Below are 16,832 nucleotides of genomic sequence, written 5' to 3'. Positions count from 1 at the left end.
GAGAATGTTTATCACAGATCCTATGCGATTGCGCAAGAGGACATCTGGACATATTAATGGATGAATATGCTTAGGTGCAGTCCAAGTAATAATAATCGAGAGTAATAAATTGGGAAAATTAGTGTAGTAATATTCGGACTGATTATGCAAACAAGTGATTTTTTTTTTAATAGTAGATCAGGAAATATAAATTTTCTTGAAAGAATTTTTGGATTACCGCAAAGCGAGTCCCGAAAATCGGAGAAAAATTGCTCAACATATTTTATTGCTAGGTTCGTATTAACATTATTTTTAAACGTCTTTTAGTTCGCGCGATTTTGATTCGCTGCAATACATTTGTTTAATTGCTCCCTGAACAGTTCCGCTAATATGACGTTTTTGAAACGTACAGCCAACTCTTCTAATACACCTTCGGGGCATTCAGCATAATTCATGGCTCCCCATAGAAAACTCTTAGGATTTTTCTTCATTTCATTGAAACTAAACTCAGTATTAACTAAATGATTCAGGATCAGTTTATAGATTTTTTCGCGATGCATTAGCATACGATATGTTTGTTTGATAGGATGAAACAAAATTTTTAATTCTCCAACGCCTAAATATTTACAAAATGGATTAAAAGCATTTTTCCAAGTAATTCTTGCTCTTACCTCTTTCTTTCCACTCTTTGCTTGTATTATCCCAGCGGAATAGAGTAGCTCGCTCGCCAAAAAGTTTAGTTTCTTCTTCTTCGCCTGTTGTAATTACGATTTCTGCGGGCAATGCAATAACGGGTTCGTAATGAGGATCATAATTGTTGTCATTGAAATTGTTTTCTGCAGAACTGCAGCTGTCAGTTTGGTTACTTTTCGCATCATTTACGCCTGTCAGCGGTTTGGCAAATCTTGCAAAAGCATTTTGGTCCGTCAGACCTATAAAATTCCCAGGGCCAGGTTTTTCCTTACCCTTTGCAAATGCTATTGTGACTTTGTCATCTTTGGAAGCTTTAGCTGGTAAACTAGCAAAGCCAATCGCGGCCGTAGCAGTTTTAGATAAGTCCACGAACGGTCCGGTGTTTGCAGAGCCACTGGTTGTGGTTACAGTTAAACGTTCGAATAAGGAAGTAGCGACATGAGTGGTGGTGATAGCGGGAGTTTCCCCACTTCCAAATATACATCCATCTGCGGTGGTGTTTTCATTGGACGGACACCCCGTAAAGCTGAGGAACGATGAACTGTAAATAGAAGTATTCGCAGTGCCGCTTTTCGAATTGTTAATTGCGGAATCAAAAATCGAGTGGGATGGATCTCCAAACATCGAAGAACTATTGCCGAATTTTGGCGGTTTCTGGCCAAAAAGAGAACCCTTGGGTAAACCATTGATTTTACTTTCGAAAATAGATTTAGGTTGCGCTTCGTCAGCTGTTGTCTCGTCGAGTGCTGAAGAACTATTACCGAATATTAGAGGTTTTTGGCCAAAACTAATGTCCTTTCTATCAGCAACTTTGGAGGTTGCATATTCGCCTGTAGTAGTGGTTTTATTACATGGAAAACACGTAACCGGCAATAATGGGCTGAAAGTTGAACTTTTCGCACTATCATCTTTTGAGTAATTAATTGCCGAACCAGAAGCCGATTTAGTTGTATCGCCGAATACGAAAATTTGTGTAGACTGTGTCTTATCAGTAGACGTGGAGGTTAAATTTGCTGCATCGCCCATATTTCTCATTCCTTTGAGATCACCAAACATGTTACCAGCTTTTGTAAAGGAACAATTTTTTGGATTTTCCTCTAAAGGATTGGCTTCATTATTTCTTGCGTCAATATAGGTGATCTTTTCTGGATCACAACCCCGGCTAGCAATACAATCCGATTTCGGTTGTTCAAAGCAATTTAACCGCAACTTTAAACTGTTCGCCAACTTATCAGTCTCTTCGGTCATATTGGAGGCAGTGGGTCCCAAGCTAGCTGAAGTACGTACGGAAGTGCTAGTACCAGCTATCTCTACCTTTGGTGACGTATTTCCGTCTAAAGTTTTGTTAACAGTCTTCATAAATTTATCAGCAATTTCCTTATTCTTAAAAGGCAAATAAAATATAAAGCAAATAAAATGTAAAGATATCAAATTAGAAATTAAATTTATTGAAAGCTATTGGCAAACGTTTGAAAATTCGATATGGGAAAACTCTTTCAATAAAGTCTTTCTACGCTCGTGAAATTGTTCAAATGCAATAAATTGTTTGGTGATAATAGATCAAAAGCAAAGGAAAAATTTCATCAAAATTAAACCCTCTAAACTCTTTTCTCTAGATATCACTGTTTTCGATTGCCTTGATCGAAGTTATTTAACAAACATTGCAAGCCCTGTTATCTTTCCACTTTGCTTTTAAAAACTCACAAGATAGGCTCTTTATGCGTTCTAAGATTTGTACATGCATGTGTTGTATACACATTCATCCTGTTCTACGTTCAGTTACTACTTCTTACTGCTTCTTACTACTTCTTATTATATGCATATTCACAACACCCTATGATATAGATGTAGAAGTAAGACTGGAAATGAAGGAAGTATGGAACTCCATACAATATATACAATTATAAGGTAAAAAATTATAATTATAAGGTAAAGAAAAACCACTCGCACGGTATACTTGTTTTGTTATAATGTTCGTAACACCGAAAAGAAAGCTTTAGAAAATTAATATATCGACTTCCAATCTTTCTACAAACTTGGATATTTTGCACGCAGGTCGTTATTAAATAAGGCCCAATTGGTTAAAGTTCAAAGTTGAAAATTCGGCCACGCCTACGCAAAGTTATAAGTGATTAAATTGAATTTTTTTTCACCTTAAAATAAAATAATTTCCAAAAATTTTACTCTAGTCTATTAACCATAACTTGCAATAACAATTTTATGTCATCGCTTCGTGGTCAATGAATGGTGATGAGCATACAAAATTCGGCGCAGTCGAATATAACTTTCTTGCTGCTTTTTATATAAATTTAGTTGGCTGCTATCATCCATATCTTGGAATTCGAAAGAAAGTAGCGCTTCTCAATAACCGTAACATTTACATGTGGGATGAGGGGTTTTTTAATGAACCATTTTTTTTATTTGTAAATATACCGCTTCGTCACCTTCGGATACTCTGAGAAAAATTTCGCGAAAGCCCGAACACCATATCATGATATATTAAGTCCTAACAAAATAACTTACCTTTCCAGGTAATTGTATAGACTGCGTAAAATGTACGCTATTTTGCCATTCGTCTAGTTGCGCGCTCTTGGTATCTTCGTCTTCAGCCTCATCAGCAACGCTATCGAACTTTGAGGGGCTCTTACACGATTTTCCAGAACACTTTGGTTTGAGAATAAAGTTGAATACTTTTCTGTTTAAAGAGAAAGCCTCTTTTACAGATTCTTGACCAGTATTCATTTTACTTAATATTAGTGCTTCTGTGTTTTGTTGTGGTAGGCCATTCAAAAAACCAAGTTTGTCAGAAGACTCAACAGCAGCCGGATTAGGCAACATGGTTGTATTAGGAATGCCAGACAAACTTGAGGATGTAGTTGAGGATGTCGTGAAAGTGAACACACCTTTGGTAGGAGAAGAGCCCGCGTTAAAAGCAAAATCGACCTTCGGTGTTATGATTTCACTTTTCGAAGTTTTGGCTACTGGGAAGCTGAAACTAAACTTCTGGGCCAAATCAGAGAGGAAAAGACCGTTGGTGTTAGACTCTTTCTTTGAAATAGTGGAAGTTAGTGATGTTTGGCTAAGATCTGTAGTAAGCACTGCACTGTTAACATTTGATTTCTGAAATGTAAAGGTGGCCTGGGTGGGTAGGGATGGTGTTAATATCGTGCTTGCCGCACCAGCTGCTGCAAATCCAAAACTGAAACTTTTGCTAATGGGTGCCACAATATTGGAAACGGTTGACTTCGAAACCGCTTTATTGTCTTTAGCTGAACCACATGCCACGCAATACATTTTGTCGGCCTCGTTTACAATGTTACAGATCTGACAAGGCCAAGGTGTTTGGCTAAGATCCGTAGTAAGCCGCTTATCCGAACATGCAATGGCACTGTTAACATTTGATTTCTGAAATGTAAAGGAAGCAGCCGATTTGTTTAAGTTGCTGGTTGCATTTTCTTTGCTAACCATAACCGGAACTACGGATGTTTTGATCGCAGTAGCAATACTAAAGGCTGCAGTTGGCGATTTATTTAAGTTGTTGCTAGCGAATGGTGACGCTGTTGTGATGTTCTTGGAACTGGAAATCGTATTTATCGATGTATTAGTGCTAGTGACACTAGAAGCGGAGGTCGACGATGTAATTGTGCCAATGACGTTAGAGGTGCAATTTATCAACGCCATGGTACTGTTGTTGTCTTTGAAACTATCGAAGACAGCTGGGGCTTCCACTTCGGGTTTGCAGCTAAACGTAGCATATTTGTTGAAAGCTTCCGTAGAAGCAACGGATACAGCAGCACTACTGTTATCCGTCGTACCTACTGATGAAGAGATACAATTAATTGCCTTGGAGATGCCTCCTCCCAATTCTAAATGTTGATTCCGGAGGGGATGCGGAGGAATAGTTACACTCGTCGTGGGTAGTTGTGGTAATTCCCACGTTGCACTATTTGCGTTTGGTAAAAGATCTGAAGGAGGAATCGATGGTGTGAGTGATTTTTTCATAGTTTTTTCCAAATTTCGGATCATATCCTTCATTGAAATAACTTCTTTGGTAATTGATTGTAGTTCACATTTCAAACTTAAAATAACTTCTTTACTAATTGACTGCAGTTCAGGCTTTAAACTCTCTAAAAATTGTTCTTTTAGTAGATCTAGAATGAAGGCCATTTGATTGGCGACGTTTTCCATGTTTAGCCTATCAGAACTTTTTCGCACTCACTTATATTGTCTTTTTGATTTCAATTTTAATAAAATAATAAAAATATAAATGTTTCTCGCATAAGATGTTTTTTTTTTTTAATATGAGCAAACAGTTTGACTTGAATAGAGAGGAAAAGTTAAAAAAGAAAACAAATTTTTTTTTTTTTTAATTTGACAATTAATATTATTTTCATCAGTATTTCCCAAATATGAGGTAAAATACAATATCTTTTTTTCTAACGAGTGAATACCTTCCTTATATAATAAACAAGCGGTGGACATTTTAATTGGGCTACCGGATAAGAGACCTTACAATTTCCAGTATTTTCCGAATGCATATCCTATTCCTGATTATCGATTTTCCAGCTCTTTTAGTTGACAAAAAATGTATCGTAATTGCATCCAAATTTTTTTTATGTCTTAATTAGATTTTAACGCTGTTAAAAAAAGTGTAGATAGTAATGAGATTGACGTTATTGCACTTGATGGAGTTGTTTCTCCGAATTCTCACCGTAGCACGATTGGACAAATCACTGTCGAATGTCATCTGAACTAACTAATGCCAAAGTCGGTGACAGTGGTTAATATAAGCCCATTGTTTAAATCATGTTCGTGAAGCTGAACCAATTTCCAAGATAAAAACCAAGCTATGATTGACGTTTCCAAATCCATCAGACTGAAAGCCGAAGGACAATCTCGCCGTCTTGTAAGAAAAATTGTTATCAAAAAAATAAAGTGCTTTTTTGCATCTTCCTTTCCAATGATAAAGACGTTTATTAAGACTGTGCATGCCTTGGTCGACGTTTATCATATTGGTGTCGAAATTGTCATAGAAATCGTAATTTCATATTGTTAATCTCAAAAAAAAAAAAAGGGTTCACTCTTGTCCTATATTGCATACAATTTGTCAGATAACTCTGCTAGTTCTTTTTTCTGAATTCTTTGATTGAAGAAAGTTTTATTTTATTTATTTATTTCATAAATACAGAATTCAGCTACAGCGAAGATTCAGTTGAATTGTGCAACTCATCCATTTGAATGCTTCACCTAATTACAATTCAAGTAGAAAAAGCTTTAAAATTACAAGAATTTATGCAAACTTATATGAAATAAAAAACATCCAACTTATTCACACCCTACTACATAATTTCGTAGATATGGAGCAACATGTGGGATACGATTTAACAATTAGTTTTGGTATGAGAAGTCTTAATGGAAGCAACAGGATCCGATAAGGAAACTAGGTTATAAACTTCATTTAGATTGTCGCACTGAACCCTAAGCGGGTTAAAAAGCTCATAATTTAATCTGAATTGGCTAAGTTTTCTAAAACCAAAGTTCCTTTTTGGAGGGACAAGAATGTTAAAATTATTCGCGCTTAACAAAACCAGCGAGTCGATAGCGCTATTAATGAGCTTTATCATGAAAGACAAAGCTAATGCCATCCTGCGTTTCTCTAGCGACGACAAAGATATAAGTAGCAACCTGTTTTCATAAGGACGTAAGCGGATACGTGGATGCGTGGATTCCAATCCAAATTTCTTAGAGCAAAAAACAGAAACTCCTTCTGCGACGACTATATTGAATACAAAAGGCAACGATACAAAGGTGACCATACGATCAAAGAGTATTCCAACGCAGGTGGTGCTAACATAAAATCTTCTTAGCACGTATGGGCAGTCAAATTTCCTGGAACAACGTTTAATAAAGCCTAGTACTGATCTACTTTTATTCACAGAGTGTTCAACATACAAATTGAATCGAATTTTATGATCAAACAAGGCACCTAGGTTCTGACATGAAACCACGCTTTCCAACTTAAGTTAGTCTGTAAAATACCACGTTGCAAACAAGTTCCATCCTGAAAATGACAGCTTCTTACATTTCTTTTTGTCAGCGTGGAGGAGACATGATTGAATGTCCGAATTAAAAGGCAACAATAGTCTGACATCATCTGCATATATTAACATACGGGCAGATTCAATAGCTAAGGGAAGATTTTTAATGTATATCTGGACTATAGGTACCAAGTGACTTAGTTGGGTGACATCTAAAATAACATGAATCTCACCAGATTGAGAAGAGTTGATAAGCACCCTAAAGGATCTAGTATCTAGAAAGGAGGACAACCAATCAGCTATGGTGGGAACCCTAAACGATATAATTTCCATAATAATAGTTTGTGGTTAATTCTATCGAAGGCCTTGCTTAAATCAATGTAAATAATGGCCTTTGGATAAGGACTCAAATACATGGCCAGTAAATTGAAGTGGGATAGAAACATAATAGCTTGCTCAAATAACTTGGGCAAAACACTAAATTTGGCAATTATTCTATCGTTTTCAGTACGATCTCTATCATCACTTTTATCAAGCGAGAGAATAAAACTATTAACTAATACCTGTAGATGATATTTTTAATCTCTCCATTTGGATTTTAGGTTCGGTATATTCGCATTAAATTAAAACGCAAAATATTTGTTTGTAAGGGGCTAAAGGCAATTAGGTTTGATTGCTCCTTTGAAAGAAGAAGGTTATGTTGCAGATCTTTAAGCAAATTATGTGAGAAATACCTGTACAGACTAAGGGGAACGACAGTAATGATCTTCGCTTGTATTCTCAGGCCTGGGGAGGACATTTAATTTATATATTTTCATAAAATGGCGGATCAATTTAATTTATAAAAATATGCATGTATGAAATTAATAAAATTTATAAATTAAATTTCCTCTTAGAACTTCGAATATAAGCGAAATGTCGCTCCCACCTAAGGCTAAAGCCACAATGATGGGTTAGGCGTTCACGATTATCAATATATATCAACTATAATAAAACAATTTCATAGATATATTTTAAAACGGAAATGAATCGTCTTAATTGCCTTTTTCAATTTTTTGGAAGATGATGTAAATTAAGTACTCTACACCACTTCGGCTAGTACAGTTATGTATTCCTTTTGGCAATAATATACCAAAAATTACCCATTATTTTCATGCAAAGGTATACTTTTTATGAGAAGCCGGATATTCGATGATGCACAAAGTATCATATGACATGATCCAAATTTAGCAAACTTATTTTGCATCCTAACTATTTTATTGCTTTTTAGGTCCTGTTATAAAAACCAAAGAATTTGAGTGTTCTCCCATATAAGGACATGCTTCTCATGATAATTTCAAGGGTTAGCGTCTACAAATAGACCTATCTGATCCATACTCCATACCGTTAACTGTTTTACTCAATCGCTACTGTGGACTAACTGACGGGGTTACCATTCATGAGGTATCTTATAGGGAGGGGGGTCCAAGCATTTACAGTTTACATATCTTAGGAAACCCTATATGCCAAACGGACGATATTACGGACAGACAGGCCGTTTAGATCGATAATGAAAATTGGGTATAAATTAAGCCCTTTTGGATTTCAACCGACTACACGAACTTAATATACCCTGCACCATCAATGGCGTAGAGCATAATGAATGAAGCTTAAAGTGATTCATATCAATCAAAAAAAAGTTTCATGGCTAGACTTTGAAATATTTGAATGAGTGTGGATTTACTCCATTCATTCTTCCTAAAGCCACGATATATGTAACTTTATTACTTATTACATACAAATAAAGCTTGCTCCCAATTATGTTACAATTATGTTACGTTATCATGAATAAATTTTCTACCGATTTCACATTACGTGGAGAAATCTTTGCACTTGCAAGTTGCATTATAAGGCTTATTAAGCAGTCAATGAAAAGTACATCAATCACAATTGAATAAATCATTTGAAATCATTTATTTTGAAATATTAGAGAGTCAATATCATTGTTAGGGTTTTTTTTTGATGTATTTCCCCTATTGTTAATTATCTAAATTTATTATTCGCTTTTCATATAGAAATGATGACAAACCATAAGAATGATTACAGATTGTAATATGATACGATATATGACGCGATTTTTCACAAAAGACTCTCATATGTAGCCGACAAAGTAAAGACGTAGAAGTCAAACAAAGTCACCTAATGCGTTGTTGATGCTATTGTAGGGAACTGCATAACTTTGTGCCTATCTTTCATAAAAATTCAAAGATTTGTATTGTTCTTATCTCGGTTCGATCTTGCATCGATTACTCTTAGCCAATAATTGTTTTAATAAAGCCATGATGTCATCATTGTTGAATTTCTAGAATTTCTGATCGAAAAACTGATTCAAATGATATTTCGAGGCAACTTTTGAAGTCATCTTTACGTACTTAGAGGATTTTGGAGAGAGGGCAATACATCGCAGTGGAACGAGGCAAGGTTCAAACTACATGATGCTTTCAGTTTCCCGGCTAAGCCTCTAGGGATTTAGACAATCAGTACAAACTAGGGACCTCAGGTGCAGCTGGAGTAACATATTTATTGTTTACTCCCCGAAGGGCTGCAACTAGCAGTCAGGACTTGCAGCAACTGCAAGATTCCACTCCTAAAAACTTCCTCTCCATAGAGATAGATGGCAAGTGGGCTCCTGACTCTCGTGGAAGTTAAACTTCATCTATAAACCTTTTAGTCTTACATAAAGCGACATAGTCGCCTTTGCCTTTGAATTAAGCATTCAATCCCGGCGAGCCGGCAACGGACTATCTTTTTCCAAGATATATTTGCGTCGGCCATTACTACATCAAAGTACTTTACGTAACCAATTACCATACATTAACAGATGGTGCGTATTTTGTCCACAGGAATAGTCTACGAGAAAAGAAGTGCTCAAAGCCAAGCTTCTTCCAGTGTACCCTAAGCTATCTATCAGAAAACTTGTCGCCAAGTTGTAGATAGTCCAAGACTTAAACTTGTCTTCGCCGGTCAGAGTTCACCACGAGGACTTATATACAGTTACTTATATAACGACTTTTCTGAAAATGGGGAGTGGTCGAGAAAGTAATCCAATTTAAACCATTTAAATAGCGTTTGCCTTGATGCCAACACATGTCGGCGTAGAAATTTGCGACCTATACATTGAACGCAAGAAACCAATACGTACAAATGAACAGACTTTGAACCAACGATTCAATCCCGGCTAGCCAACACCGAACTACCCTTCTTTAACATATATTTGCATCGGCTGCTAAATCTGGCATTGTCTGTTCCATGCACTCGACTGTTATTACATCAAGGTACTTTACGTAACTAGTTACAATACAATAACAGCTGGCGTAGCAATGGTCTATAACAAAATAAGTGCTCAAAGGAAAGCTTCTTTCAGTGTACCGTAAGGTATCTATCAGAAAAATTATCGCCAAGCTATAGATAGTCCGAGTGTTAAACTCATCTTCGCCGATCAGGGTTCACCATAAGAAGGTGAGGCTTTCGGCACATCTATGCTTCTCCAGAAGTATAGATTGCGCCCCCACAGTTACTTATATAACGACTTTTCAAAAAAATCTTTATATGGGAAGTCGTCGAGAAAGTGATCCGATTTAAACCATTGCAATAGCGTTTGACTTTGGGCCAACATATGTCGGTGTAAAAAACTTCGTCGAAATATTTTAGAAATTCGTGGCTTGTAACATACAAGAGATCAACACGGACAGACGAACAGACAAGCTTAGATTAATAAAAGGTGGGTACATTAATGAATCCTCCAGGTGTTGTATACCGTTAAACTGTTGTACCACAAGTGATGTTGCTTGGAAAAACCGATTAAATCAATCGGTCCCGTAAAATTATAAGAAATATTTAAAATGAAAAGTATAATCAGCCACTGCATCTAATCCAATATTTGCTGTCGTTTATTTGAACTTTTACGTTTTCCATATATTTACAACGCACAGAATGATTCCATAAAATATATATAAAATGATTCTTTACTGTTTTATCTCCTTTCTTAATGGCATTCGATTTATCTGTCATCTTTCCGCTATTACTTGTCAAAAGAGAGAATTGACTGATTATTTGAGAGGAGGTGTACTTCAGCGGTCAATAATCCAAAAACTATTATTTATTTGATATCAGCAAGTTCTTTTCAATCGAGTGAGTTGAGACTTCCAAATCTTGCAATTTTAAAGTCTAACTGTAATATCCATTAAAGGTGAATGGAAGCTGTCGCATCATCAAATGAAATCTCTGAAGTGTTGGCCAGATATTTGAAACTGTTTCAGCAAAACGCTTTCGATTTCAAGAATCACTTTGCTCCCAATAGTGCTTTTGACTGGTACGGACGAATCATATGTGGCGTTAATAAAATCCACAATTTCTTAAGGCATGAAGTTAGCAATCATTATGAACATATCGAATTTTTGCAACTGTGAAGTTATCCGCCAATTGAAACGAAGCACAGTCGTAGTGGAACAAAAGTCATCACCAATAAACTCACTGATCATGTACATCCAACTAATTGGTTACGTGATATGGTTACAATTAAATCTTATGAACATAGTGATGTTGAAGATAATGGGCGTCGAGACGAAACGAAAAGTCTGATTGAGGAGCGAACACCTCCGGCCCGTGTCGCAGACGATGAACTCGAAACTGTTAACCCAGAAGCAATAACTGAAATATTACCAAAGGTGCCGTCTACTAGCGAGCGAGCTTGTCTCCCGCGGTTATTGCAGGATTATTCTTCCAACGCTGAAGTTGAAGGCCTTATTCGTTTTTATTCATTAACTTCAGCTTCATTTACAGCTCAACGAATCCAACGAGTAACCCGTTTACGCATTTCGTGTAGCCGTTGCATCAAAGATAATCAATTGCAATTGGCTTTAATTATTTACGAACTCTCCTCCTAAGGCTAATATTACGCGTAATCTTTCTACGATTTTTTAAATAGCGTTTAAAGCGGGCGAAGAAGATAAACGAGTATAAGAAGAGGAAATGATTGTAGAAACTCCATTACCCGAAACGGCTAGTAATAATGGAGCAGGAGAGACGGTAATCGATGTCACCTTTCCTTTATCAACCAATGCAAGAACGGATCAATTCCAAGAAGATTTTACTGCAGCTTTGTCTATGGCGCAGATACGTACACTATCATCCACATATAAGCGTCAAGTTTCTCCCACTACTAGTACTAGCTCAGGACTTAAGCATGCAAACAGATCTTCTAAAGGGGTCGTCCCGCAAGGAAATGATGAGCATAGTCTAAGCCTTTGCTTTCTTTTCGTAAAATTATTATTTTTCTTCAATATTCAGGCAAACGTTCGACCAGCTATAAAATCAATAAAAATTGGTTAATTTTTTACAACTTAAGTTTTATTTACATTATTGTTATTAAGAAGAAGATTTGACGGGTAATTGATCTGTCATGTCAAAGTGAAAAGAATTAAAATATTCAAGGAGAATACAATATGTTATGGAATGTCCTTGAAACATTTTACACGTTGCCGGGAGAATAATTCCGAAAGGGGGAAAAAAAACACCACATATAAGGCCAACAATTTCAACCTAAGGCGAATGTTTTGTTTTTGCCGCCGTTGGCCATAAGTTTACATACGTTTTGCAATTGGTTTGAAAAGTTTCATTTATTCATTTTTTTTTTAAATTTTTCTTAGAGGCTTTTTAGTATCTTTGTTTTTTCCATTTTTACAATTTTTTTTATTGATACAATATGGGAAGGAAGGAAGGACTCGGCCTAAGCTTAGTTCAAAAACTCACAATTACAGCCTTCTTTGCATATATCTTATATTAAATTAAATTGTGTTAAAAAAATTTTTTTTTTTTATATTTACATTTTTATAGTGCTGTTGTTTCCCAGTTTATGAAAAAAATTATTTTTAAAAAGAAATTTTTTTGCTTTATAATAAATTAAAGAAAAAATAAAATAAGAATTGAATAAGAAAATTGAAATAAAACGAATTAAAATTAAAAAACGAAAAACTATATAAAATAAAATTTGACATCAAATCATCGGCATACATAGGGTCGTCAAGTAGATGTTTTTTTTATTTTTTTTTTTTATTCATATCAAGAATTAAACGGCAGAAGATATCGATATAAATTATCTTTGATTATATTCATCATCGCCGGATGAAAGGTATATTCGCTATGTCCAAACGTTTGCAAAGAAGCATCAAACACCCTACGATATGTATATATTCATGATCTACATCCGTCTGTCCGTCGGTCTGTCTGTGTAATGTTTGTTGCAATCTCTTTAATTTCGGCAGTTGGAATTTTTGGACAGGTTTCTTGCTCGCAAGTTGGTATTGAAAATGGGCCAATTTGGCGGAAGGATACGCCCGCAACACCACCTCTGTTTTTCAAAAGGAATAAGAAATTGTTTTTTTCTCATTACTCATAGACTGCAGCACATAAGTCTACAAAAATGTAAACATATATTCGACGGGCAATGCTGTAGTACTTCTGCAAAAATGGAAAAAGTCGGCCGCGCCTACTCAATTTCGTAGGGTGTTATAGTTTTACTTGTTTTTCAAAAGCTTTATAAAGCACATGAGCCAGCTTGAAAAACCCCGTAAGGTATATAAATTCTTGCCCAGTTTCAGATTCGCAATGTTTCTAAGCATGTCCATCCGTCTGTGCAAGTGTGTAGTACATGCGGTAGACATTCTCCTTTTAGCGAAAATGCAAATGTCGTCCACAAATTTGCAAAAAAATTTGGAAGCGACATAAACTTTTCAAAGAACTCGCCTACAATATCCACAAGTCTCTTTGACAAATAGAAAAAATCAGCCGCGCCCACTCCATACTATAGAGCATGAAAATTTAGTTTAGTTTAGTTCTTCTTTCTTTTAATTTTTCATGCAAATGGCGAAAGTTCAATCCTAGAACACCAATGGTTGCCACTTGTCCACATATAGATGTGTTAGTTTTTCACTAATAACCCGAATAATCTCGATGAATAAGGTCATTGCGAGTTCATGTTTTATTGGAGTAAGATAGCCAAACTGGAACATAACATTTAAGTCCAATAGAGTTACATCGTATGATGTTTGTGAAGAATTTTTTGGGGACTTGCAACATTGGTTTTATTTTCAGGTTGTTAATCTCGCTCGTTGATAGACGATACTTTTTTTATATTTATTTCAGTTTATCATAAATTCACGTTAGTTCATACTCAATCCGCAGTGTATCTGTTTGCCTACACATTTTAAGAGTAGCGGTTACTAATATCCACGGATGGAGACGACCACACATCTGCTCAGGTCAAGAGCTGCAATCAGAAGAAAAACAAAATGGAAATCAAACCTTTTGTGGGATCGGTAGCGTTGCCAGTCAACTATCCGATTTCAGTTGAAATTAATTATTTAATTTTCGAATAAGATTAAGTCTCCCTGTCTCTCTGTCCCCAAAACGAGATGCGACTCTAGAAAAATGAACCGTCAAATTGACGGTTTTTTGCAGCAATGTAACGGATTTCCTACTAATGAATAAAAGGCTTAGAAGAAAGAACTTGGCGATGTCTTCACAATGTACACTTAAGTAGCCGCAACTGAGAGAAGTGCCTTTCGACGCGCTTAAGAGTTGCGCACTCAAGTACGCGCACATCACAGCACAGAATTATTACAGACGAGAGCGGACATAAATGAAATTATTTAACATAACATAAATATTTCACCTTTTCATGTATATTCGAAAATCTTAACTGCGAGCTAACAGAGTTAACGAATAAAAAATCTGTTATATTGAACTATAGCAGCGGTAAATAACTAGTGTAACAGAGCAGGTCAGTTATTACAGTTGTAAAGTGAACTAAATTGAGAATAGTTTTAGTTCGTAAAGAGCAAGTCACCGGATGAGAGCGCGATATAAATGCTTATGCTCACTCTAATGATCGATCGATGTTATAAGATAAGATTGTGTTAGTGCTTAAACATTTACTTCTGCTTTGCAATGCACGGAATTTTTATATGGAAACCATTGTATATTATTATTATTATTATTATTATTAATTTCGCCAGAGAAATAAATTCTAAGACTAAACTCTTAAAAGCACTAGCATCTAAGGCTATCGGCTTTTATTATTAAAGACTCTACCGCACTTGAGATTCGAACCCACGACCATTGACTTGCTAGTCGAGATTCCTCGGCTTTCGCTAGTCAGGCGGAAACCATTGTAATACGTTAAAGAAACTCTAAATTTCTTTTTGACCAGTCAGTTAGTAATGTGGTTATACAATAAGTTGCTGCAAGCTATATATAGGATCGCAATTATATAATTCGTGAAGATATAATACTGTGTTTGTTAATTAGTTATGTATGCTTTAAAGATATGACGTTATTTTTATGCAAAAGCAGTATATGTGAATCATACAAAAGAAGAAAAACTAAGCGCAACATAGATTGACTTAAAATTATAAAGAGCTTGGAAGGTAAAACAAAATTTTTGTCATTTGTAAAAATAAAACACAGGGGAAAGGAAAAATCTTACTTTGGGAAACAAGCAAGCGAAACAATATGGGGAACGACATGTCTATGTCTGCTATGGAAAAACATCTATTCAATCTAAAATTCGCGGTGAAAGAACTTGAACGCAATAGTAAACGATGTGAAAAAGAAGAAAAATTAGAGAAAGCCAAAGCGAACAAAGCTATACAGAAGGGTAACATGGATGTGGCTAGGATTCATGCCGAAAATGCTATACGCCAAAAAAATCAAGCTGTTAATTATCTACGTATGAGTGCAAGAGTGGGCGCAGTGGCTAGTAGAGTACAATCCGCGCTAACTACGCGCAAATTTACTAGTTCTATGGCAGGCGTGGTTAAGGCCATGGACGCTGCCATGAAGGGTATGAACTTAGAGAAAATCTCTTCTCTGATGGAGAAATTCGAATCTCAATTTGAGGATTTAGATGTACAAAGTTCGGTAATGGAAAACACAATGTCGGATACAACAACAACTTCAGTGCCACAAGGCGATGTTGACAATTTGCTACAGCGAGTAGCGGACGAAGCAGGATTGGAATTAAATATGGAACTGCCTAGCGGTGTGCAAAGTTCAGCCGTTGGTACAGCCACTCAGGTGTCTCAAGAACAGGACGAACTCACTCAACGTCTAGCCCGCCTTAGACAAGCTGAATAGGTTATCTCCTGAACAGTATTTTCCTAAGAGTGAAGTGATATTTAGAGTTCCCGGGAAATCTTTCTGCAATCTATTTTCTATTATTGTTTCCATCGCTTAGTTATTTTAAGTAAAAAAAAAAAAGAAAGTAGCGTTACACGCATATTAGGGCTATAAACCAAGGACGCGATAAATCGTTAAAAAAAAAAAAGAAAATCTACAACCGATACCTCCAGTTAAGCAAACGTAATCAATCAAGCATCCCACTCGAGTTATAAAGTTAACGTTAATTGTGTGAATATGATCAATTATTATATTTTTCGAGGAAACCAACAAAAAGCTACCGTTTACTTAATTAGGGTTAAATAACTGGTTGAATAGCACAGATAAAAACAAAAAAACAAATTTATCATTAAATATTTAGTAATAAATGACCCCAATGATCAATTTGTTCTGATAATACCTATATGTATGTGCGTATATCCACATTTTTGGTGTAACAAAGGAATCAAATTAATTAATTGTTTCCTTTCAGCCGGAAGTGATATAAACAAACCTTTGTATATATATATATATATATAAAACAAAAACAAATAAAAAAAAAATTTATTCCACGAATTTTCTGGAGATAGAAAAAAGAGCAACGAGGGCGTGAACGGATCAAATAATATTGTTAATCATTTATCAAGGCCGCACACAATACGAATATAAAACAACGAGAAGACCGGCATTTAATAAATTGTGACTCCCATAAAGCAAAAAGCATTAGGGAAAATATATTAAAGAAAGAACAGAAAATAAAAAATTAATAAGAAAGGTTGATATAAGAATTTCAATAAGCGCTGTCTTTCTAAATGCTTAAAAGACATTCTATAGGGCGTGGATAGAGACCGCTATAATTTGTACCATTGCCATGACACTTGGAAGAAGATTTTTGATTTATCGTACACTGATCCCTTAGCGGGAAGT

The 16,832-nt window shown here is 35.7% G+C and overlaps 1 protein-coding gene across 1 annotated transcript; it reads left to right on the top strand.

The window, feature by feature from the left end:
* The first annotated feature begins 15,260 nt into the window (after window positions 1-15,260).
* LOC119638146 (charged multivesicular body protein 1b-like) lies at window positions 15,261-15,923 on the top strand. The gene has a single exon (XM_038034807.1). The coding sequence runs from the start codon at window positions 15,261-15,263 to the stop codon at window positions 15,882-15,884; it is 624 nt and encodes a 207-aa protein (XP_037890735.1). The 3' UTR covers window positions 15,885-15,923.
* The last annotated feature ends 909 nt before the right edge of the window (window positions 15,924-16,832 follow it).

This window comes from Glossina fuscipes, unplaced genomic scaffold (assembly GCF_014805625.2).
Source record: "Glossina fuscipes isolate IAEA_lab_2018 unplaced genomic scaffold, Yale_Gfus_2 73, whole genome shotgun sequence".
NCBI classification, from domain to species: Eukaryota; Metazoa; Arthropoda; class Insecta; order Diptera; family Glossinidae; genus Glossina; species Glossina fuscipes.
This window is presented reverse-complemented; position numbering and strand designations above follow the sequence as displayed.